The sequence below is a fragment of the Triturus cristatus genome, chromosome 9 (assembly GCF_964204655.1).
Source record: "Triturus cristatus chromosome 9, aTriCri1.1, whole genome shotgun sequence".
Taxonomy (NCBI): Eukaryota; Metazoa; Chordata; class Amphibia; order Caudata; family Salamandridae; genus Triturus; species Triturus cristatus.
The window spans coordinates 1,044,921,523-1,044,948,289 of record NC_140592.1 but is presented as its reverse complement, the minus strand read 5'-3'; the positions used below and the strand labels follow the sequence as shown (position 1 = coordinate 1,044,948,289).

The following is a 26,767-nucleotide window of genomic DNA, read 5'->3' as shown; positions in this document are numbered from 1 at the left end:
GGCTTCTCATCTCCTCTGACATGGTCTACAACTGCAGCCCTTTGCCGAAAATAAAGTCCAGGTCCCATAATTGCCAAAATTGTCTCCATACTCAGGAGAGCTCATATCCTTTGCAGCATGAAGGACATTATCTTCTTACCTATGGCCCCATGTGGTGGGCAGATGGTTTCAGAGAGCTCTTAGTAACATCACAGACGCTCACCTGTTGTATGGAGTCTGTAAATGTAGTTAGGTGCTTGTACCCAAATAATAAGACAAGATGTGAGATACAGTGGCTGCCCAGGTTCTCAGACTTTGATTAAGATGATTTTCTGGAATATGAATTCTGGTTTCCTGATTCTTGAGCTGATAATTCAGCCACTAAACTGAATTTTCTCTGCACGTTCATATAAAGGTCAATGAGTACGATTAGGTAATGCATGTTATGTTATTAGTAATTAACAGATCGTCACAGTGCAAAGATCAAGTTTCCTCTTTCTTATTTTAGTCTCCTTAATGAACTTTCGTTCCTTCACAGACCTTTGTTTCTTCTTTGGTGACACAGGACTACAACCCCCAAGCCATGGACCAATGTAAGTGATTGCTGCTCTTAATTTCAGCTTTTGATCACAATCTCATACTGTAAATTATTTGAGGCCTTTAATAGTTTATTGTCAATTTAAATAAACCACAATAGCTCTAATTAGTTACACATCATAATAAAACATTACAAAATAGATACATACAAAAATAACAGTGTTACAAAATATTCACAAGCTAATTTAAAAAGCATTATATTATCAGAATCCATCAATATCCTAACTGTATTTAATTCATCTGCAATACAATCTTTGAAACAGGGTGCTAGTGCAGGATTAGGTGGATGTGTGCTTAGGCAGTATCAACATGAATGTTCATTTACACTGGTGAGCCTTCAGCCTATGTGCACTTCAATGCACTAGCCTGATTTTCTGCTGTTCTCACGAGTTAGCTCAACTTGAATTTTATTCTTACACAATTGCGGGTTGACAGTCAGATCACAAAAAAATGGAGGAACAATCAAAGACTTTAACATGGGCCATGTAGATCGACTGTATGCCACCTGCTTAAGCAATATGACATATAGGAAAAAATCAACATTTTATTGGAACAATTTCCCTTAGACAATTAAAAAAATCAAGTTGCAAATGTGTAAATTAAATACCGGGATGCAAAGGTGCATACTTGCCAATGCCCCATCACATTGCATCTGTGAACTCATTGTGTTATGTATTATGTGATTCTGGCTTTGGAATGTGATGTAATTGACTCAGCATCACCAGCAATTATATTTGAACCCCACATCCAATCAGTTTCCAACATTTTCATATCACAAATGTCAGTGTTAAAGTTGCTGAAATAATCCACACATTGAAAGTAAAGTAGATTGACCCCACTGGTGAGACTCATTGTAGCCAGTAGGTTTAGTACTGGTGCCCCATGAATTATGGACATACCCTCATGAAAGCTTACCTGATTTAATGGCAAGCATCAGCCTCTGAGCTCCCTTCCGTAAATGCCTATGGAGTATTCTCTCCAGGGACTCATTAGGGCTAAAATAAGGTAATTGCAGGTACCTCAGTAATAAACTACTCATGACTGTATAATGTCTGATTGTAGCTCACTACCTGAAGGGACCAATGACAGCACACAGAGGGCAACTCCTTTGTGATGTCACAGCACTCCCAGCTAACCTATCCAACCAGCAGTAAACATAATTATGAAAAGGTGTTAATTAGCAGTGCAGAGCACCTGTGTCAGAATTAAAGCATCAACACATATGATACATTACGTAAAATTAAATTAACATAAATATTCTTGTTGACATCGTTGGTAGATAGCTTACAAATAAGATAGATCAACCTTTATGTGAGAAGTCATTGGTTTAATCAAATGTTTCTCCCAGACTCACGCCATGCATTAGTCATTGTGTGCATTTTAACGTGTTTAAATCTGATGCCCAATTGTTGAAATGTTCTTACAACTATCAGTTTACATATTGAAATGCTTCAAACCCTGACCTCAACTGCTCACATCTTGTTGATGAGTGTTCTGGTAAAGAACGGGGACAGGGGAAATCTCTGTTCAAAGTGACACACTTTAGAGGTCTCATTATGTGGTGAGGAGATGTTCCATGCGTATGTCCTTCTTTCTTGTGCCTTTAACCTGCCCATCTATTCCCACCTACTCCTTCAGTCTTCATGTAATCTTGATTTATTTCTAAGGGCCAGATGCATCAACGAGAAAACTGGTCGCAAACGGGCAGATTAGCAGAATCTGCCCCTTTGCGACCGGTATTTTTGCATTTGGGATGCATCATCCCAAATGCAAAAATCGGAATTTAAGGAATCTGTAAATAGCGATTCCTTAAATTGCGATTGCATTTAAGGAATCTCAAATTGAGATTCCTTAAATGCAATGCATTAAAGTAAAAAAATTAGCGATTTCGCTAATAGGGGGAGCAAATTACCATGAAGTTGAACTTCATGGTAATTTGCAAAAACTTTGAAAAATGCACTTTTGTGCTTTTTTCAAAGTTTCATGTTGCGCACACATGCCCTTAGAGCATGTGTGTGTGCAACATATGTGCACAGATCAATTTCAGGGGTGCAATAGGGTGTCATTTTGACACCCTTGCACCCTTGAAATTGCATGAGCAATTTGCGAGTACCTACTGGTACTCGCAATTTGCTCATGCAATCTCCAATTCATTCCTATGGGCCTAGAGGCCCATAGGAATGAATGGGACGGCATTCCGTAATTGCTACTCGCTTTTTGCGACTAGCAATTAAGGAATTTTAAGGAATCGCTATTTTTATAGCGATTCCTACTTGCATAGGCTTTTGCAATTCCTTAATTGCGATTCCTTAAAAATCGCTATTAAGGAATCGCAAAAGTCTTTGTTGATGCATGTGCCAGTAAATAGTTAGAAAATGAACAAAGCATCAAAAACGTTCTAACAGGAAAAAAGACATGGAAATGACCTGATTACAAAATCTAGCTTATCAGAAAGTCACATTTATTGATGGAAAAGCAGGAAATGTGGGGAAAATGCAATCCTGATTCACAATGATTTGGTTGCCACCGTTTTGCATATGGAGATGTCACTTATAAATGAGGATCTTCTGCCACTTTTGAAAATGTTTCTGCAGTCAGTCTTTGATGTCTAGGGGAGGAGGGATGTGTGTCCCTAGAGGAAAGTCAGACAAGATCGGGATAAAAATGAGGCCAACATTCGTAAAGTCATAGCTTTGTCGGTATTCACAATCATTTGCATTAACTATACACAACTATCCATATGTCTATATGTATAAGGAAGTGTGCAAACATACAGAGAATCTAGAACCCCCATGTATCATAGCATTGTAAGTCAAAGGATGTATTTATATGGAAAACATTTCACTGGTGTAAAAAAACTATTTGACAAACTGTATTTATACTCATTCTCCACGCATTGATGAATCCCTAGTCCCAAGGTATATTTCCTGTATTTGATTAAAAAAATCCTTTATTCTTTAATTAAAATAAATAGCTCAATTGAAACACTACAGTATCCTCATCTAGCAGTTGTACCACTGTCTATTGGCAGAAGAAAACCATAATTTGGATATATGTTTCATAAATATAATTTTGTTAAAAACCCAACCTCAATTCAAATATTAATTCAATGTAACATTGTTTTTTTAATTTACAGCACACAAGCAGAAGCAGGTAAGACATTGTATGGTATACTTTCTAAGATGGGGCAAATTTGGTGGAAGAATTAATTTCATGAAAATTTGAAAAGATTCAAAGGATGCCACTTTACCAAATAATGTGTAATATAACGCAAAAGGAGAGTAGATTTTGACATCACTTTCGACTGCTGACTTATACCGAAAAATGTTCCGTTCTATGCAACTGCCAGCAAACATCTACCCATCCCAGTTCCGTATCTAAGGAGCTCAGTTTAGTACTGTGGTGGACTGTGGGGTGTCCCCCTGATCTCCATCTGTCCACCGCCAAGTCCATTACTTTATTACAATCTCCCCTTACTCTGCAACTCCAGGCCACCCCTTGTGAAGGCAGAATGAAACACTTGGCCATAACCATAGCGGAGGACACACAGTGCTTTTGTACCCAGTAAGTGTGTCTCCTGAAGCATCAGAACGTCCGCTCAGTGCCGTTTAGCCTGTTGGAGTATGGCCCCTCTCTTGACTTTATCATGAGCCTCTCTGACATTCCAACTCACTATTCGGAGATCTACCACGTGGAGTCACACCCCATCCATAAAACTCGCCATCTAAGGGTCTTTGAACGTCGAAGTTTGGGACAGCCTTGAGCCAGTGTACAAATAAGAACCATGTGTGACACAAACACAGTGCAAACATAAAACAAAGATTCCCCAACAGCCCCCAACTACCCCATACCTCAAAATAGCTGAAGTATCTGTCACGGCCGATTTGGCTTGCGAATTCCAACGGGGGGACCCCGCCCTCCCCCCAATGGATTCCCAATAACCTGCCCAAAGTCAACGGACATTCCCTTTAACTGTTGTATTTCAAACAGAGTTACTAGCCCCTGCTCACGTTTCGTCGGTCTGGGCATACTAAATTATTTATTTAATTAAAAAATTTAAATAATGTAATTAGTTTAACATTATTTTCCACAGGTCGCTATTTTTAAGCCCCTGCCTCCATTGGTTTCTATGGAGTTTTTACAGAACCAGTGATTGGTGATTTGAAGTACTAGACTTACTCAAGGTTGGGTTGAAACATATATAAACCAACCTGCTTTCTGCTCTTTTGTGGTTTAGTACATTTAGAAGTGAAGTTTGTGAATGGTAATGGTCTTACTCTTTTGTGGGTTTGTGTTTGTATTAGCATGTATCAGCCTAAATCACTCTTTACATTTTTCTAAAAGCCCTCCTGTTGAGGAGCTGATATTGCCCATTTTCCAACCACTTCCCATGTTCAGAGATTTTTGCCACATTGACAGAGACTTCCGCATAGAAAAGATCAGAGAGCCAGAGGTGCAGGTCTTCACCTGTGGGTAATTTAATAGGATTTTGTAGTGTGTGAGTGGTACCAATGTAGTACTATCAAACACACTACAAAAAGTAGTATGTGAACAGGCATCAGTATCTCTAATGACATGGAAGATGCTGGTCACCATAAATGGGACTCCAGAAGAGTAGTGACCACGGCAGATTTTTACAATGTCCCCCAAAATCCCATTCATTTAATTAAAAGTATATCATCACAGAATCTTGAGGGACTTCTGAGAACCTTTTAACTATTAGACCTTTGTTTTTTATTTGTGCCATTTATTTTGCTTTGCAGACATGTCCCTTGAGTCACACCATTCTTACAGGTTCAGACTTAATATATATATATATATATAGTGATGAAAATTTCAGTTAGTGCTCTCTTCACTGCTAAATAGCTCATTCATTCCATAATATGCCACCCTAAAATAAATTCCTTTTTAAGCATTCTTGGCAGAATTTTCAAATCATCCTTTACAATTGCATCACTAGATTCATCCGTTACTCCCTTAGTATCTGTTAGCATAGGAGTCCTTAGTAAATATAATTAAGCATAATACATGCAAAGCTTTATACTGCCAAGGCTATCAGAGCCAAATCCATCAAAAAGTTCTACATAACATGTGCGCTAGGTGTTAAAATATGAATGTCAATTCATTTTTATTCAATTTGCCAATTACCAATTGTATTGTTCAGAGGGACCAAAAACCCAGAAAACGAATACAAAATTGATCTATTCAGTTTAGAATGGCTGTAACACAAACACCAGTGGAGTTTCCCCTCTTTCACAATTGCGAATTTGTGAATTCTGCTGACTCTCTGTGGTAACGACACGCTATCTTTATGCATTAAATAGAGATTGGTGTGACTTGGCCTGGGGTAGATGACGTATAAAGCAGTTGACGTCCAAGTATCCAGTGCCCTTTAAAACTATTACAGAGCTATCCACAATGTCATGCAAAGTCAGATTGAGTTGCGTTGCTGAGCTTGTGAATACATTCATTCAAATGTATTGTGTAGAAACAAATAGTTTATTTACAATAATAAAAACATAGAGATAAAATTCAAGTTGACCTTAACAACAATAAAAATGTTAATACATGAGTAATGACCAGCAATCCAGTCTATTAACATTTAAAGATACAAATACATTGTAAGCACATGATTCCACATATAGATTATTCCACCATATGATGCTTATAGTTGAAGATGAAATAAGTAAAGCCCAAAAATTTTGACAATTTCTCAATAAATTGATTGTCTTTTGAGCACTGTTGGTTCCATGTCCCCTCAAACAGCCATATCAGTATATATAATAAACAAACATCTTAGGCATTTTCTTTTGCAGGTTAGCTCTAATGAAGACAAGAAATAGTCCTGTTTAAATTTCATATACGTTTTGATTTATTAATCTACATTTATATATGAGTGCAAAATGTCAAGGTCCTCCTGACTGCTATTACTTATGAGGGTTTTCAATCAAGGCCTTGCTCTCTGACCGAGAAATCTATGTGACATCTGTTAGTGGAGGAAGGTTATTGTCTGCAATGATCTTGTCTGCAGCCACAATGCTAAATCCGGTTTTAGAACTGATAAGTTATCTGAGTTGCATTAATATTTTTTGTTTTAATGGATTATCATCAGTTCACGTTCACTTTTAGACCATCATCTAGGCTCTCATTTTGTAGATGTAATAGCCTAGATTGGAGCCCTGCAGGAGTTAAAGAAAATCTGACAGTATGGTGGTAGACATATGCTCAAGTTACGGAGAAAGACTGTTTGCATTATCAAGATATTGGTTTATATTGGATATACATAAGGAAAAAAGTAGGAAGGTGGCTAAAATGCATCATGTTTTAACCAATTGTACTAACATACATTTTCAGAGTGAGTGACGTCCCAATGAGCTGCCTTTTAAGCCAGGTTCCCGCGTGTAGGGATATCAAAAAGTGTAAAAATGAGTGAACAATTGCCCATTTTACTAATTTATTCCATAGATTCCTGTGTTTAACTCCTCTGTATAACCTATGTAGCATTGTTGCATACAACGTGACTTTTTTTTAATGTACTATTGTAGGAAGGTAGGTTCTGACTGCATGGTTGCCCCAAATTTTGCCTAGTGTTTTGCTGGTGTTTGACTAGTCTGACTGGGATCCTGCTAATCAGGACCCCAGTCTATCTGCTTTCTCCCTAAATTGGTTGTGTTATGTAGTTAGGTACACTCCAGATTGGATCCTGGGGTACCCTTGTCATTCCCTAGTATATGGTACACATGTACCCAGGGCATAGGTATCCCAGAGGCCTCCCATGGGCTGCAGCATGTATTATGCCACCCATGAGAAGCTATGCACAATGGAACTATAGGTCTGCCATTGCAGCCTGTGTAATCTGGTGATTGCACCACTTACAAAGGATATAGGTTTACTATATCTATAGGTCACTACACTTTAGGCCTATCAGTCATCCCTCTAGCTGACCTTGACAATCCTGAAGGCAGGGTGCTGGGTTTTACATGAGAGGGTGCCCCTGCATGAGCAGAGCACCCCTGCAGTCTTCGGAGACCATTCTCCCGGGTTGTCGGTGACGCAACCAGACACATAGGTAGAGGTGCATTATATGCTTGCGTAAAATGCTGCAAAAAAACATGTTGTGTTTGGTATCAAACACCTTGGCATCACACCTCCACACCGGTAACCGGTGTCGGAGGTATGATTCCACCCTTCTGCAGCAAGCTGTGTGGGTTCCCTGGTCTTCCCGGTACCAGCCTTCTCAACCCGGGCAACACAAAATGGTTGCTGCCAACCAGGGACACAATTCTGCCCTCCTGCTGCTGAGCAAAGCTCAAGTAGAGGAAGGCAGGACAATAGGCAACCACCTCCTAGACAGGATTTGGTGTATTGGGGATGGGTGGGTGGACTTCCAAAGTGCCTGAAAGTCTGCACGAGGGGCACACTTGGTGTCCCTGTGCATAGTCCAGTTCAAACCAGTCCTGGGAGCCGTTGGCTGCTGCTCTGGCGCAAAACTGGACAGGGGAGTATCCTCCTCACTGCCCTGAGCCTCCCCTGGGAGGGTCCCCAGAATCTGTCAAACCCTCTCCCAAGGGTACTTAAGGGCTTACCTGGCTGTAGGACCCTAAATTCGATTTGGACAAGATTCTGAACAATAAACCACTGACCTCCGACCGTCTGGGCATTCTGGACTTTGACTGGACCCGACTTTGTCTCCCTCTCTGTCCAAAGCATCGTCTGTGCCCATGCACCATACAGGCTCCATGTAGGACATGTGGAGTATCAAGGACAACTGAAGTTATCTCCCTTGGGGTGAAGGAGTAACTCTCCTGCATTCGCAGGCCCCATAAAGCAACTCACCGGTCTGCTGATCCTGAGCTCCCGCTGACTCTGCAGGCTGCAGCAACACAGGACGTGGATTCCTATGTTCCTTGAAATTGAGCTGCACTCTCACCAAGTTAAAGGCCAGTATCCCTCGTGGGGACCGCATAACCCGAACCCCTGTGCACCGCATACTTTTGCAAGTGCTTATGCTTGTTGGCATTCCCCAACTATGTGCATTGGGCTATCGATAGCCCCAACCTTTAAGCACATTTTTTACAAAAGACTTTGGCCTCCTCACACTCTGTGTGCCCTGCAAGCTGTTACTTTGTGAAACTGCTAGAGGTCTTGTTGCAACTTTTGTGCCTTCAGCCTGAGGGTCCACTTGAAGGACAACACTGCTCCAGACCTTCCCTGACTCCCCTTGATGTGGTGAGTCCCTAGGTCCTTGCTGCCCCAGACCGTAACCTTCTTTGACCTTCTTCGTGGGTTGCTGCTGCCAAGGGTTGTTGTTGCTCCCGCCGAACACCGACCCCTTAGCACTCGACATCCTTCATGAGGCAGCTCGTATCCGGCTCCTGATCATCCTCGACATCTTCTGGTCCCTGTAGCTGTAGAGTCAATGTCTCCTTCACACCTGAAGCACTCGACATCAGAGGGCATTCGTCTACCGAGGCCCCTAGTCACTCTTGAGTGACCCAGACTCTGTCCCCTCTGCTTTCAGGTTCTTTCCATCAATGATCCACCTGTGTGTTCCACCGGACACTTTTCTTCTTTCCAGCAGTGGCATTTCTTTGAAGGCTCCTATTGAGAACGAAAGCAGTTTCCGACGCCACTCCGACCCCATGCACCCGACTTTCCTGGGATAGGTAACTCTGGTACTTTGATATCGATGGGTGGGGTGGCTCTCCAGCCTTCTAAGTTTCAAAGGGTTTCTTCGTAATCCACTGAAAAGGGTCCTTAAACTTTAAAGCTGCAACCGAGACTCTCCCATTGAATTGTACGTAGCACGCAGTCGTGTTCTCACACAGCACCCATCCTCCGTGCGGGCCCTACTTACTCACCTTGGGTGGTTCCTTGGGGTCCCAGCGATTCTACAACCTCTAGACTCTGTCTTGACTTGAGTCGTGGTTCTTATACCACTATTTTAGTATTTAATTTGGTCTCCCACTGGGAACCCACTGTGTATTAGTGCTACTTACATTTGTTTCTGTGCTACAGTATTTTGTGATTTGTGTTTATCCACGTATAGCAGATACTGTGAGGTATTTAATGTGTGTTATAATAATAAATAGATAGTTTTACTGTGTGGTTCTCCTTTCATTTAACCAATATGATGAGGTTGCATTCTGGTAAAACAAGCTGCTTAACATTCCTTCAAAACTAAGCCTGAAGGCTGCTCTCCACAGCTACCACTTGGATAGCTTTCTAAGGTTATCATTGACCTCTTAAATCACCATAAGGGTTGTTTGGACAGGTGCAAGGTGCCCACTTCAATCAGTGGACATCATATACCAGGCCAACTTCTCACAACTATCCACCAATTAAGCAATTGCAACAATATTGTCTGGTGTACAGCAGCTAGGCCAGAACACGGATTTATTGAGAGGGAGTAAGTTCTGATTTTCAGCCGAGGCATGCAGATTGTTCATTAGAAATTTACCAAAAAGCTTTCCCTCAACATTGAGGAGGGCAATTAGAGGATAGTTTTTGAGATCATCAGATCGCCCTTCTTTGTATAGTAGATGTAGATGTTGCTGCCGTCGCACTTCTGAACAAGGGTGTCGCCACGGGAACTGTCGCATTGCACCGCATCAGAGAAAGCGCCTCGCATGCCCGAGAAGCATGCCGCCGTCGGAGCTGCTGCCGTCGCATTTCTGAACAAGGATGTCGCCGCTGTAGTTGTCGCATCGTGCGGAAGCTTCACGCATCGTGGGAGAAGAGTGTTGCAGTTGGAGCTGTTGCCGTCGCACTTCTGAACAAGGGTGTTGCCGCTGCAGTCCACGCATCGAACCGAGAACTTCTCGCATCCTAGGAGAAGCGTGCCGCATCTGGAAGATCTTCACGTCTTTATTTCTTTGCACCAGAACTTTGCCGCATTTCCATTGCTGCGAAATTGCTTGTCGTGGAAGCGCAACACATCATAAGGTACATTGACGCAAAGTGTCGCATCTTAAGAACTGAACTGAACTAAGCTAAAAACTACCATCTTAAAGTAATAGTATTGTGTATTTTTGTCGTTTATGGTCTTGTGGTAAATCTATATAAAGTATCTTTTTTTTTATATAAAACCTGTGTGGTGTCCATTTGTAGTGTTGTCACTGGATTTCTGTATGTGGTCACAAATGCTTTACACACTGCCTCTGAGATAAGCCTCTCTGCTCATACCAAGCTACCAAGGGGGTGAGCAGGGGTTATTGTAGGAGTGTACCCCCTTACCCTGACTAGAGGCAAGGGTGCCTATTTGTCACAAGTACCTACCTGTGCCAACTAGAGACCCCCAAATCTAACATTGGTGGTCAGCGGTGAGGATTCTGGACTTGCATTTGTGACTTATGTACAGTGATTGGTGAACACTACTTAGTGAGTGCAGACCATAACGCAACCACATACTTTTTGGTAGATTTGTTTTTGGGATTTTCTATTTTTGCCAAGAACTGCCAAGTAACCACCATGAGTAAAGCAGCATCCATAGCATCTGTTGATATGTATTGGGAGGACAGAGAGAGATGTAGGATACATGAAATGGAGCTGGCCAAGCTCAAGTGGAATGGAGAACTGGAGTTGGAGAATAGGCCCTAGAAGAAAAGAAAATGCAAATGGAGCATTACTTGATAATGAGGAAGTTTGATATGGAGCTCGAGAGGCTGGAGGCCATGAGTGTCTCAGCCCAGCAACAAGAAATGTGTGTAGCTCAGAGAGTGAGCTTTGCTGAGTTGGAGGTGGAATCCAGCTCAGATGGTGGCAGCAATATTCAGTTATCTAGTGCGGGGAGAGTAGTACACACACCCAGAGATATGGCACCTGACTTGAAGTAGGGAGTTAACATACACCAAGGACATGAGGTAGCTCCAGTAGTGCGCAGTGTCCCTGAGGGGAATAGGGTAACTGGTGCTGGTTCATGGTCTTAGTGGTGGGAAGGACACTCTACTGACTCTAGATGAGAGGTGCAGGGAGAGGGGTCCTCCCAAAGTTGAAGTCCTGGTATGTGAGTGTGAAGACCGCCCAGAAGATTGTGGGTTGTGCGACAGAGACAGTCAGACACTGTCTTGCCAGTCTCAAGAGAGTGGTGTGGAGTACGTGTGTGAGACACTGGATGGTGAGGTGAAGGATAGTTTGGTTAACCCTGCTAGGGGTGATCCAATTGTGGGAGAACATATTGTAAGTCCCTGTTTTCCAGAGCTATGCCAACACCTGTTGGAGAGTGAGTTCTCTGACACCAGGAAGCTCACATTGGAGGCAGACCTTTTAGTGGATTCCAGAGGGTCTGGAGAGGCATTGGGGAGTGACCCCGTGGGAAGTGGCTCAGGTATCTTCCAACCCAGAGTGGTGGAAGTGGTGCAGAGTAGCCCAGCTAGGTCCCATTGTAGTGGGAGGGGTGTAGGGGCTCACGTCCTGTATCAGTGGAGAAGGAGTGAGTGTGGGGCTGCGTGTCCCCAGGTGCCCGAAACCGAGTCTCAGAACCTGGATGGTTCTTTAAGGGAACACCAGGCGGGGAGCCTAGGCTGTCCTGATGGGCCGCCCATTGAGGGGGATCCCCTAGTGTCTGGTGAGTGGGGAGTGTCTGTAATCAGACCTCCATCAGTTATGGTGTCGGGCAGTGCCGCTCCAGTTGGGAGGGTACAGAGGTCCAGACTGAGGGGTGAGAGGGGGAAAGAGTCCTCAGTGGAAGAACCAGTGGGTCAGGGGCCAGCCAGCAGGGCTGCGTCCCCAGTGAATGACCATGATGACACCACTTCTGTCCTGGGGGATCTTCGCGCACTGTCAGATGGACAGGGGTCAGGAGATCTGCGCCAGGCAGACTGTCACACAACACAGGAGTTATATGTTACCCTCAGGGGGGGGCATGCGTGCTCCCAAGGAAGTCCTGGTGCACCGGGCAAGTGTTCAACCGCATGGGTTGGTCCCTGGGTTGGAAAGCCAGGTTCAGGTGTTGTCTGACCTGGAGGAAGGGGCAACTGTAATCAGTGTCCTGACCCATGTAGCTGTACCCTCCAGTGGGGAGGGTACAGCACTCTGGAAGGGGGTGCAGAGGGAGGGAGTCCTCGCCTCTGACCCCGGTTCAACTAGAGGGTTTAGACCCTAGGTTGGCGGGCCAGGTTCAGGGTGTCCCCCCTGACCTGGAATCCCAGTTGCAGGATAGAACCCCTGAGCTGGTGGGTGAATTGTGCAGGACACCTGCTACAGGCACCCTGACAATTCTGGAAATGGGTACCGCTCCAGGTGAGAGGGTACAGATCTCCAAGGAGGAGGACCGGGTGTGGGAGAGGCCACCCCAGCCGCTGGGTACAGGCCTGGGGCTGGTGGGTCAGTGCCAGGATGTCATATCTGACCTGACAGCAGGGAGAATGGACAAAGGGTGCCAAGCACCTGGGGCTTCTGCTCCCTGGCGCCACAGAGGTTTGAGAGCCCTGAGAGGCATAAGGCCTGGGTCTCATCCCTGACTACTGTCAGTGGCCACTGTGGCATTTTGCTGTCTGTCTGTTGGGACACACCTGTGAGCCAGTTAAGGTTAGGTGCTGCACAGGTGGTGCCCACAGGTGAAGAGAAGGGTTCCCCATGGATTAGCTTGGTGGGCCCTGAGAGTATGGACAGAGGGATTCCAATAGGTTCAGATTGGTGTAGAACTGGAGTCTGCCCCTGCAGTTGCGGGCCAGGTCCTTGTTCTATCGCCCAAAGCAGGGAAGCCCATCAAGGTAGTGATTGGTCTACCCAGCGTTTTGGCTGGAAGGGGGCTGTGTTGGACTTGGCCCTTTTTGCAGGGTCATCCCTGAACTTTTTGCCTTCCTCCTGTATTTTTTCTGACCTGTTGTTGGCTGTTTTATGACACTGGGCACTTTACCACTGCTGATCAGTGCTAAAGTGCATATGCTCTCCCTATTTTAAATTAATATATTGATTAGTGATTCCATGATTGACTGATTAGGTTTACTTGTCAGACCCTAGAATAGTGCACTGAGTTTGCCCAGGGCTTGTAAATCCAAATGCTGCTGGTGGGCTTGCAGCTCTGGTTGTGCCACCCACAAAAGCAGCCATGTAAAATGTGTCTAAGGTCTGCCATTGCAGAGCCTGTGTGCAGTCTGGTACTGTCATGCTGACTGGGCAAGTGCACCCACTTGCCAGTCCCTAAACATTCCCTTTTTTTCATATAAGACACCCCTATGGTAGGACCAAGGGCAGGGTGCATTGTAAGTATAAGGACACTTTGCTCAAATTGTTTGGACACTAAACGGAGGAGTTTAGCACTGCCAACTGCCGGCTCACCTGTCTCTCACTCGGCGCCCTTCCACCTCTCGGCGCACCCGCTTCGCGGGTGCCCCTTCGCCCGTCTTGAGGAGAGGATCACACCTGACGTTTGCGAGGAGTACTGAGGAGGAAAAGCGGCATCAGGCGTGTGGCTGCAGCAGGGCTGCGAGCGTGCGGGGACTTCAATTCCCAGAAGTCCCTGCTAGACCGACGGAGAGCTTCCGGTCCGCTCTCCCTGCTGGCCCGCCCCCCGCCCTCCTGAGGATTCAAAACACCTGTTTGCAGCTAAACGAGTGGGACACTTTGCTCAAATTGTTTGGACACTAAACGGAGGAGTTTAGCACTGCCAACTGCCGGCTCACCTGTCTCTCACTCGGCGCCCTTCCACCTCTCGGCGCACCCGCTTCGCGGGTGCCCCTTCGCCCGTCTTGAGGAGAGGATCACACCTGACGTTTGCGAGGAGTACTGAGGAGGAAAAGCGGCATCAGGCGTGTGGCTGCAGCAGGGCTGCGAGCGTGCGGGGACTTCAATTCCCAGAAGTCCCTGCTAGACCGACGGAGAGCTTCCGGTCCGCTCTCCCTGCTGGCCCGCCCCCCGCCCTCCTGAGGATTCAAAACACCTGTTTGCAGCTAAACGAGTGGGACACTTTGCTCAAATTGTTTGGACACTAAACGGAGGAGTTTAGCACTGCCAACTGCCGGCTCACCTGTCTCTCACTCGGCGCCCTTCCACCTCTCGGCGCACCCGCTTCGCGGGTGCCCCTTCGCCCGTCTTGAGGAGAGGATCACACCTGACGTTTGCGAGGAGTACTGAGGAGGAAAAGCGGCATCAGGCGTGTGGCTGCAGCAGGGCTGCGAGCGTGCGGGGACTTCAATTCCCAGAAGTCCCTGCTAGACCGACGGAGAGCTTCCGGTCCGCTCTCCCTGCTGGCCCGCCCCCCGCCCTCCTGAGGCTTCATAACAACATCCTACTCCCGCAGCGCGGGACGCAGCCCGGGCGAAGACGGGGCAAAGACAGGGCCGTTTTAGGCCGTTAGAGACCGTGTAAGACCGGACCGGGCCATTCCTCTTGGCTTTTAAGTTTTGTGTCACATTAGTTGACCTTTTTTCCCTACTCACACACAATTGTAAAACCCCTCTCACACAATGTTCTCGCGAGAAACTAGGAGTAAGGCTACTAAGATCTCCAAAAAGGCTACAGGCACCCTAGATGATTTTATCACCAGGACCAATCTCTCAATTGATAATGAAATAACTAAACTTCAGCACAAAGTCTCAGTAGAACTTGAGAGTGCTAGGAGGCTCTCATCTGAATTTGCGCTTGGAAAAAAATCTTCTCTAGGCAGTATTGCAACCTCTAAAACGCCTGATCGCATTACTGGCACAAAACCAATTATAATTTCGGCTGAGGTTCACTCAACAGCAGATGAAATAACTCCTCTTAATTATCAGGAACCTCCTGGGCCTTCTGTTAGAGCCGAAACTGGAAGCCTATCACTGCTGAATTTTCCAAAGGAGAGTGCTGAGGATATCGTAAATGAGGAGACCTGTCAGCTACTAGCTGAGATAGAGTCTAATAAAGGCAAGTCATCTGCCAAGGTTGCACCAAAACACAAAAGAAAACGCAAACACCTAACCGCTTTTGCTAGGAAAAAAGCAAAAGTAGCTCTTAGCCATAATATCACGGGGGGAGCTCCAAGTATGCCTATTGCAACAACTGACATTGTACACGATGTAGCCCCAGCAACTGTAGAAAATACTAATGCTATCACAGATGAACAAATCTTTATCAGCATGTCTGATCACTCAGCTAGTGAGGGGCAAAGAGTCTCGTCTGATATGGCAGAACAAGATGGTGGAAGAGAAGAATTTTTAAAAATAGTTTGGGAGACCCTAAAGAGATTACTTAAACCACTAGAAGTCAGGCTTACTGACATTGAGAACCAACTTCTTGAAGTTGAGAAAAGTGTTATCACTTTGTCAAGTTTAAGCCTTAACTGTACTGATGTGCCTAGAGCCATCCAACAAACTCCAGTTCTCGCCCCGGACCTAACAATAAACACATATTCATCGATTGTGCAGCAAAAAAAGGAGGGGATAGTAGGGAATACTAAAGCCAAACAACCAATTAGTAGTACTAAAGATAAACCTAATTCAACCCCCTCAACTTCTACTGCTGTAAATGCTACCAGTAAACCTTTTCAGAAAAAGCAGGTACATAGTAAGACTTCTCAAATGCCAATTGTTCCCTCTACCCACTCCTCCAACCAGAGCGTATTAGTCCCAAATAAATCTCGACCTAATCCGCTTGCATTTTCCCATATTCCTTCTGTAAGCAATCAATCCCTGCCAGATAAATCTTCTATAAATACTACTCATAAGTCAAACCATCAGTCTAGCCACACGCATAGTAACTTTAGAGGAGGGTATATAGATCTGCCCCCAGACGCTAGTCCATTTGTAGTCGTCCTCACAGGGGTACCAGAATTGGATAGCCAATATGAAGAAAATTTTCAATCTTTAAAAAATAAAGTGATTTTTTGGCTAGACAAATATAAACCCATTCCTAACCAGATGAAAAGTAAGATTCTTATGGTTAGGAGGGTACCATGGGTAGGGCCAACGGCCAAATCAACCACGGGTGACTGTATTGTCATATCCTTCGAAGAACCCCAAAGTGCTGAACTAATATGCAATTGGAAATCGTACGGTGTGAATCCTTCCATCGAAGCTAGACCCTTACCATTTTTTTACCCTTTACCTAGACCCATTCATCATGTCCCCAAGTGGAACTATGTCAACCATTATTATGGCAGTGCTCCCAATTTGGCTAGACATGGTGATTATAATATGTGGTCTGGCATTACCACCTCCAACAGATTTAGTTGCCTTGACGCTGTCGATTGACTTGCCACTATGCCTGACTGTATCTCTAATTTATATGACACCTTCTGTAGCATGGATAAAGGTAATACCAAACTAAAAAATGTACTACATTTGCATGATGAAGATCAGACCATTAAGGTTAGGATGCATAGGACGGTCTCAAATCCCCAGAACGTGGAACTATCTTACAAAGCCAGAGATGTATGTTATAGTAAAGCTAAGGGTGGCCCGGCTGGGGGATCTAATACCGTAGTGAAAGAAAGAGTCAGGGATGCAGAGAAAGACATGCTAAATTCACAGCTAGGCATTTTATCTAAACAGTGTGTAGTCAATCCCTCCAATGTCACCCAGAGTCTATCACCTCGTCTACTTATTTTATCTTGGAACATCGCAGGTGTTTGTAAGAACTTAAAAGACCCTGACTGGGCAGACTATATTGACATCTGTGATATTTGTCTGCTACAAGAAACTTGGGCGATAGAAGTTCCACATCGGGTAGGATTTAAAACTTATGGCATTGAGGCAGTACAGTCCATTCGAGGAAGACCATCGGGGGGCCTATTAATTTGGCTAAAAATCACCTTGCCCATGCAGGTTGATCTTGTTGACACAGGCTCTCCGGATATCTTGGCCCTAAGGGTTACTCCACCCAGTGGAAACAAATGTTACATAATTAATGTTTATAACAGACCGATTGGCCACTCCAAGGTTTCACCAACATTTGAAGCCCTGGATCTCCTCTTGAAAAACGTAGTTGGAGACATCCCGGTTATCTTGGGAGGAGACTTAAATTGTAATTACGAACCTGTTCTGGGCATTTCTGATGTGTTTGAAGATGAGGACCAAGCGTATAATATCCCTCAGCTTGGTACCTCAAAATCTGTAAAATACTCCACATTGGCTAGCCAATTATTAAGACTCACCGCAGACCACGGCCTTAGAGCAGGAAACGGCCGTCTCCCATCGGACTTGCAAAAACAACCAACCTTCTCTAAAGCTAAAAGTAGTCTAGATTTTGTTCTTGTTTCTCTTAGCATCTGGCATTTTTTGATCGATCTGAAAGTAGTAAGCAGGGGGGAAAGCGATCACTATCCTTTAGAACTTTACATCAATATGAATTTGTTTAGTGATACTTCCATAACATCAACTGTAAGTACGTGTGAGGACGTCCATATAAACAACAACAGACGTGCAGTAAGATGGTCACGTGTTCTGGCGGATGGTAAGGCCTTAGCATTGGTATACTCTCTTTTTGAGCAAACGTTTGCACACACAGTTGACCATGCCTTCTTACCTGAACATTTTGATCATTTTGTTGATCTCCACAAAATCTTCTTTTCAGAACTAAAAACGTATCTATCAGATATGCCGAGAAAAAAACAACAATCTATAAGAGTGGCTAATCACGGAAAGTTATGGTATGACCACTCGTGTAGGATTGCTAAAAGAAACTTATTGCTTGCCATTAAAAACAAGACAAAAGAAGAAGTTAATCTTGCAAGGGTTGAATACAAACGTATACTTAAAACATCTAAAAGACTATGGGAAGAATCAATTTGGGCTGAAATGTTAGCTGCAGCAAAAATTAATGATAATGTTGGCTTCTGGAGGCTGGTGGCTAATGGGGGGCATGCTGGGAGAGCTGTGAAAGATGCATTCCTGGATGAGATGACCTGGGTAACTCACTTTACAAATCTTTATAAACAATACGATGGCGACAGTAAAGCGAGTTTAAGGTGCCCCCCCTTTATTGATTCTCCCATTATTGAACCCCTCAATTTTACACTGGATGAGACAGTAAGGGCGATCAACGAACTTAAAAACACCAAAGCCCCTGGTCCTGATAAAATACCGGGGGATCTTTACAAACATGAAGTTGACGTCTGGGCCCCATATGTGAACCGCCTTTTTAATGCTTTATCATCAAACTGCAACTTTCCTGATAGTTGGCGTGCAGCGGAGATTGTGTTAATATTTAAAAAGGGGGATAGATTGACACCCTCTAACTACAGACCCATTAGTCTGATGGACACGCTCCAAAAATTATATGCTAAACACTTGCTATTCAGGATCAACGACTGGCTGGAAGACTCGAACATAATTTCCAAATTTCAAGCTGGTTTTAGGAGTAGGACCAGCACTATTGACCAAATTTTTCGATTTTGTTGTTTGATTTGGAAGTATGTGCACATTAAAAAAGGTCACCTGTATGTTGCCTTCGTTGACCTGAGGGCTGCATTCGATCTTGTCCCACGCAGTCTACTTTGGAAAACTCTAAGAGAAATGGGTCTACCGGGATGCCTCCTAGCCCAAATAGTCGAGCTACATGCTGATAACTTTGCAAACATTAGGTGGGGCCCTAATGGCGAGTTGACACGTAATATTCCCATTGAACGCGGGGTTCGCCAGGGATGTGTCCTGGCCCCTACCTTGTTTTCGCTGTTTATTAATGATGCTCCTGCTTATCTGAATGTCTGTGTTAACGATTCGCCGCGGCTCAATGGTGAAAGGGTGCCTGCGTTGCTCTTCGCAGATGATACATTACTTATATCTCAAACAAAAAAGGGCCTCCAGGCACTCCTTAATTCCTTCAGTCGCTATTGTCAGATAAAGGGCCTGGAAATCAATGCTGACAAAACAAAATGCATGTCATTAAATCCCAGTATGCCAGATAGAGGGTCTTTAACCCTGAATAGCCAAAAACTAGATATTGTGGAAAACTTTTCCTATCTGGGTGTTGTGCTTGATTCCAAACTTAGTTGGAAAGCCCAAATCGAGAAAAGCAAGATAACATATGCCCAAAATGCTAAGCCAATTTTATGTAAAATGAATACTAGCACGAGTAAAAGTGTAACCCCGGTTTTAGAACTTTTTAAATTCAAAATACAATCTGCTGTGCTTTATGGAGCAGAGATATGGGGCGCATGGGCCAAGAATAGCTTTCAAAATCTGGACAACAAATTCATGCGTGCCTCTGTAAGGGTCCCTAATAGTACACCTCTTTTACCTCTCCAACTTGACCTGAACCTTAAGAGAACAGACCACCTAGCTATCTTAAGACCATTAATATTCTGGGTTAGGCTTTGGTCCACCCCGGAATTGATAGAATATAGAAATGGTCTACATGAACTGATGACCCTTGATTCTTTTAATTCCATCCAATGGCTAGTGCATATTAAAAAATGGTTTACACTCCTGGGCTTATATTCCATGTGGGAGGCTCCCGACAAATTGCCCACCTCTTCTAAACTAATAGTTAAGCGAGCTTTTTGGACCCACACGAACAGAAATTTAGTGGATGGAATTAGTGTAGGCTCCGCAGTCCAGTTCTTTTTGTCATTTAAGGATGAGTTTCGTTTTGAACCATTCCTGGACGAGATAGAGCCTCCTATTGCAAAAACCCTTTATTTAAAGTTCAGATATGGGATACTTATGCTTAATTACAACACCGAAAGATGGGCACAAAAAAGAATGGGAGAAGCGAATGTTAAAAAGGGGTGTTGCCCTATGTGTTCCAATGTCTGTTCTGAGAATGAAGCTCATATGTTTTTTGTCTGTAGCGCCTACATGAATGCTAGAAAGAAATGGCTAAAACCAATGTGCAACCTTTTGGGAACCAGGTCCTGCGTTATAGCCTTTAGGATCATGAAAAGTAACTCAACCCAGTACATTGTATTTAGCATAAGTAAATTTCTATACTCTGCCTACATAACTCGTAAGAAACAAGGACAGGTACTTTGAGTTGGAAATATGTATATGTTTACAAATCTCTTACATTTTTAATATTTTTATATATTTTTAAAAATTTGAAATGAGATGAATTGTAAAAGGTATTCATTTTTTGTGCACTATTCTCTTAAATTGCTGCTATGTTTACAGTTTGATTTTTTTTAATGTATGTATGTGACTTTTATGGCCAAAATGGCCGAAATAAAGTAATAATAATAATAATAATAATAGTAAGTATAAGGTAGGACATGCCCTGGAGTGTGTGGCATGTCCTAATAGTGAATTACAGCCATTTTCGTTTTTCACTATTGCAAGGCTACCTGTTCTCCATAGGCCAGAATGGGCAGTTTGGTTATTACATTTTATAATCCTAACTGACTCAGGGAACATGGTAGAAATTCGAATTTAGTATGCCTGAACTCAGAGTGATAAAATACATCTTTTAGTGAAGTTGGTTTTAACATTCTGTGTTTGAAAATACCACTTTTAGAAAGTATGTATTTTCTTGTCTAACCATTCAAACCTGCCTCTGCTAGGCTGTGTATTCCCTGTCTGGAGTTTGAGTGACAGGGCTGGGAAATTCCTGGAGACAGGGTGAGTCAGCACAGGGCTGAACAGAGAGCTCTCCATGTAGATGAGTGGGAGGAGTTGCACCTGGGACCTGAATAGGGCTGTGCTTTCCCTCCACAGTGCTGGCTCCACCCCCTGTGGTGCGTCTGATGTCTCTGCCCTGCACTGTGAAAGGAGAGAAGGAATCATGTCAACAAAGTGCTCTAGGGCTGGGCTTTCCCTCTACAATGCTGGCTCCACCTCATGTGGGGCGTCTGATGTTTCTGCCCTGCACTGTGTAAGGAAAGGAGAAGTCTGGTAAACAGAGTGCTCAGGAACTGGTTTGGACTGGGCAAATGCCCCTCTACCCTCAGAGAACAAAGGATTTTGTGGTATAAGTAGTGGGACCCTGATCCCTAGAATTTCGATCACTTTTGGAACAAGTAGAAACCTTTACTGAGGAGCGAAACCTGAAGAAATTGAGGAGAGACTATCCCTAAGCTGAAGTACTGCTGAAGGGATTGGCCTGCAGTGGTGTGCCTGACTGCCAAAGGAAGGAGAAGAGACTTTGTGTGCTTATTTCAACTTGTAAGGATCTCCAAGGGCTTGGAACAGAGCTTGCCTCCTGCTGAAGTCTCAGGGACAACAGACTTCAACCCCCAGCTCCCCAGAGTTCTTTGGAAGTGCCTGCTGCTGTTTTGGGCCTTGTGAGGGACTGCGTGTCGTAAGGAGCTGGAAGCGCGACTCAACGAAGCCGAAACGTGTCGCCGTCGCTGCTGCTGCCGTCGCACTTCTGAACAAGGGTGTCGCCGCTGGAGTTGTCACACTGCACCGCGAGAAGCGTCTCGCAACGAAGAGGAAGCGTGTCGCTGCTGCCTGCCGTCGCACTTCTGAACAAGGGTGTCGCCGCGGGAGGTGTCGCACTGCACCGCATCGAGAGAAGAGTCTCACAACGAGGAAGAAGCGTGTCGTCATCGCTGTTGCTGCCGTCGCACTTCTGAACAAGGGTGTCGCCGCGGGAACTGTCGCATTGCACCACATCGGAGAAAGCGCCTCGCATCCCCGAGAAGTGCGCCGTCGTCGGAGCTTCTGCCGTCGCATTTCTGAACAAGGATGTCGCCGCTGTAGTTGTCGCATCGTGTGGAAGCTTCACGCATCATGGGAGAAGAGTGTCGCAGTTGGAGCTGTTGCTGTCGCACTTCTGAACAAGGGTGTCGCTGCTGCAGTCCACGCATCGAACCGAGAACTTCTCGCATCCCCGGAGAAGCGTGCCGCATCTGGAAGATCTTCACGTCTTTATTTCTTTGCACCAGAACTTTGCCGCATTACCATCGCTGCGACATTACTTGTCGTGGAAGCACAACGCATCGTAAGGTACATTGACGCAAAGTGTCGTATCTTAAGAATTGAACTGAACTAAGCTAAAAACTTCCATCTTAGAGTAATAGTATTGTGTATTTTTGTCGTTTATGGTCTTGTGGTAAATCTATATAAAGTATACTTATTTTTGATATAAAACCTGTGTGGTGTCCATTTGTAGTGTTGTCACTAGATTACTGTATGTGGTCACAAATGCTTTACACACTGCCTCTGAGATAAGCCTCTCTGCTCGTGCCAAGCTACCAAGGGGGTGAGCAGGGATTATTGTAGGAGTGTACCCCCTTACTCTGACTAGAGGCAAGGGTCCCTATTTGTCACAAGTACCTACCTGTGCCAACTAGAGACCCCCAAATCTAACACTGGTGAAGAGACACCTCTATGATGAAGCAATCAGAAATTTACATTTTGACTGAAAGTTACACTTAGGATTACAAAAATATTTCCCTACATCCGAGCAATAAAGTTGTTGCGGCTAAATTCCCAATGCACAAGGCAGTGGAAACTAAGATCACCACCCTTTGCTTATTTTGAAAAGGATTTCCTTTATTGCTCATCCCGATCAACCAGTATTTCTATTACTCCATCAGCCATCAGTGCTGCAACTCCATCAGCCAGTATTGATTACTCCCTATCAGTCAGTTTTTCTCAGCCAACATCAATCAGTATTTTCTTATCCATCATGGCCAATAATTATCTTCCCTCAATAGTCAGAGCGTTAGAGCCCTCATCGGATGACATTGCTTCTCAGTCAGTGATGTGCATACTCAAAGATCTAGTATTGCCACATTGCATCAGCTAGTATTGCCAGTCCGAAACAGCTGTCATTGCTCATGCAGTCATTGCTAGTCTTGCTCATACACCATCCGGCAGTGTTGTCAATACTACATCTGCCAGTATTGTATTATTCCAGATAGTATTGGTCATCCCTCCATCAGCCAGGACTGCTCATCTACCAGCCAGCAACAATCCCAGTACTCCAGCTCATTACCATCCTGCAGTAGTGCTCATTCACCATCTGCATGTATTGGCAATGCTTTGGCCAGTATTGCATATCCCTCTTCAGTCAGTATTACTCATCTACCATCTATCAGTATTGCCAATACTTTACCCAGTATTGTTCATCCCTCATCAGCCAGTATTGCTAACTCACCATCCGCGAATATTGCCAATACTCCAACCAGTATTGCTGTAATGATTATTCCCCAATCACCAATAATGTTCTTCCCAAATCAGCCAGTATTGCTCACCCCATATCAATGATCTCCAGAAAACTAAAATGACCTAACAAAAAACTAATGCAGATCCTACAGAAGCCATCATAGCTGATATAAGCAAATTTGAGCGCTTTATAAATTCCCAAAAATGTAACACAACATAACAGAAATTAAAACTCCCTCTATTGGAATACATAGGGTCTAATTGACAAAGCTATTTGAATATGTAAGTGCACTGTAAACATGAAAGCAGCAATTTTATTTGTAAATCCGTGTTTGTAATTCATGAACTGGTTTTATAGGCATAAAAAAAGGATGCACACATACTTTTCCGAGTGAGTAAATTCTCCTAAAAATGAGATGTGGAAATACAGAGTGGAAAAGCCTTCAAAGACTGGGTGCATTCACAAATGTACTTCATTGTGGCAATTCACAAAAGTCAGTGATTTACAAGAGCAGAAGTAAATCCATTCCAGGATGGGAATAGGCAGCAACGGCTGATTTGCGGGTGGAGCGGCGTGAAGGTGTGGGGGGGTTGATGCACAAGGGGAGGTGGGGGTTGGAAAGGGAAATGGACAATGAAGAAAACATTTTAAAATTTAAAAACTAGGGAAAAAAGAAAATACTTATCTGCTGCCCACGCTCTTCTGCTCTGTGTCCTCACTGCAGCACAGGCTCTCAGACTCCCCTGTGGCCAATCCTGATGCTGCTCTTATGCTTGAAAGCAACGTCAGGATGGGCCTGAGCAGCGTGAATTTGCACTCTCATTGAGACTGGGAGCCTGCGCTTTCTTGTCTCCAACCCTGCATCACAGCTGGTTGGGAGACAGCTCAGTGTGCCTGTCAGTTTGGCCTGCCTGAGATGGCCAGCCAAACCATCATGCACATTGATCACAGTGCCCACCACCCCTCTCGTTACTGCCCTTGCGATAGCCCCTAAACCCATGACTTGCCCACCCTTAGAATCAGAAAAATAAACCTGTTTGACTTTCGTTTTATTTTCCAAGTTTTGAGACTGGCACGGGGGGGGGGCAATCTCCTCTGTCACAGCAGAGATGCCGCCACTGGGAATAGGAAGAGGGGAATACTTCTGAAAATGGCAGGGGTGTAGCTAAAAGGGCTTCTCACAGGGGAAAAATATTTTACCAAAAGACAAAAAAAAATATTGTGCAACTGTATACTGTACATATAAAATGGATACAGAACTGCTTTTCATGTTCGTAAACAAGAAATCACATATATCGTCTATCATTATTTACATGAATATCAGTCTGTCAAGAAGTTGCATGTGTATTCCTTAGTGAATTGCCTAAATTCACGAGTTTTCACCAATCTTAATAATAAGATCCTCAACGGAGTAAACTTCTAATTTTTTTTTTTTTTTTTTTACATCTCTCACAATTTGCACCTTTAGTAGCTTTAAGTAAAATTCATAATATTCTTCCAATGGAGATGGTTAGACAGGAAACTCTATTAGGCTTAGTTTCTAGATACATTAAAATTAACAAATAGCAAAAAGAGAAGAGGCTACCAGTTACAGCTCCTTTCTATTATTTAATAAGTGTTGTTAGAGCGAATGGCAAGATATGACATGTCCCTTCTGCACCCTTGTGATCACAACAGAAGAGTTGAGGACACAGAATTCATAGATGTTCTGCTGAGATCTATGTTGTCAGATGTGACTTCTGAACTCATTGATGATGATGGCATCAATTGTGTCATCAATGGCAACATTTTTGGTGTTACAAAACGTGGAAAATAGTTGCTCCTCTAAAACGATGTAACCTCTTTATGGGAGTATGACATTTTTTTAAAACTTGAAAACAAAAAAGCTAAACATTTCATGTAATTTAAGTAATATCATAGGCTGCATATAGATCTGTAAAAATGGTCTGTTTTTTACTTGGCGTTCCCTTCCCAAATCCAGAGCCAGTGCTGCATTAAGGCAAATGAGGGCAGCTGCCTTACTGTGCCACTACAAGATGCCTCATGCGAATACCAGTTTATACAAAGAGGCATCAAAATTTGCCTTTTTACTACAAGAAAGGGAGCTCAAAAATAGGAAAATATCATTCTGATTAAGGATCTGAGAATCCTTGCACTGGAACTTCTGAAATGTACAGAAATTGGGGTGATTCAAATGAGACAGATATCCTTGTTCTTCATAGGATCATTGCTTGACTGATCACCTCATAAGTGTGTTGATTGTGTGTATTTTGCATGTGTAATGTAGATTCTTATGGTTGTTAAATAACTGTGCTTAACATGAAACAGAGTTTGATCAATTTTAGTGAACCAAAAACTGACCATCTCTCCATCCTGTTCTCTTTCTTTTCTCACTAGGGAAAAGAAAGTGAAGGAACAAGCGGAGTTCAAAAAGACCACTATGGACGAAAGCAAGACCAAGCACAAGACAAACCACAAGACAAAGGCTATGGCCAGCAGCAAGGACAAGGAATCAGTCCTGGCAAGGGAAAAGACCAAGAAGCAGGCCAAGGCCATGGCCAGGACTATGGGAAACAAGGAGCTCAAGGGACAAGTTCTGGAGTAGCACAAGGAAAAGTTGAAGCACAGGACCAAGGAAAAGGCCAGGGATATGGTCAGGGAAAAGACCAGCCAAAAGACCAGGGATATGGTCAGGGAAAAGATTTTGGAAAAGACCTGGGGAAGGAACAAGGAAAAGACCAAGGAAAAGGTCAGGGAAAAGATCAGGGAAAAGACCAGGGATATGGCCAGGAATTTAGTCAGGGAAAAGCTGAAGAAAAACAAGTAGGAAGCGGCAAAGCACAAGACCAGTGGCAAGGTGACGGAGAAAAACTAGGAAAGGGCCAAGCAGAGGATAAGGGAAAGGGTCAAGAATATGGAAAACAAGGACGGGGTCATGAAGAGAGTCAAGGACAGGGAGATGACGGAAAGTGCCAGGGTAAAGACAAGGGACAAAAGCAGGGAAAGTAACCCAGGCAGTTTCTATTGAGGAAACATGACAAGGAATCCTGCAAGCAAGAGGCATCATCTATGAAGGCATGCTGTACAGCATCTGCATTCAACAAACATCTCTTCAATTAAAGAGCCTTAAAACTACGCAGTCAAGCTCTATCTATATCTTGGGATTTGACATTGTAAAAATGGATAGTTGCACTGTATACTTTAAAATAAATATATGAATCAATTA

The 26,767-nt window shown here is 43.9% G+C and overlaps 1 protein-coding gene across 1 annotated transcript; it reads left to right on the top strand.

Annotated features, from left to right (window-relative positions):
* Nucleotides 1–520: 520 nt before the first annotated feature.
* Nucleotides 521–26,767, top strand: LOC146799330 (uncharacterized). The gene is made up of 3 exons (XM_085626886.1): nt 521–572; nt 3,713–3,729; nt 25,939–26,767. The coding sequence occupies exons 1-3, from the start codon at nt 563–565 to the stop codon at nt 26,548–26,550; spliced, it is 639 nt and encodes a 212-aa protein (XP_085483012.1). The 5' UTR covers nt 521–562; the 3' UTR covers nt 26,551–26,767.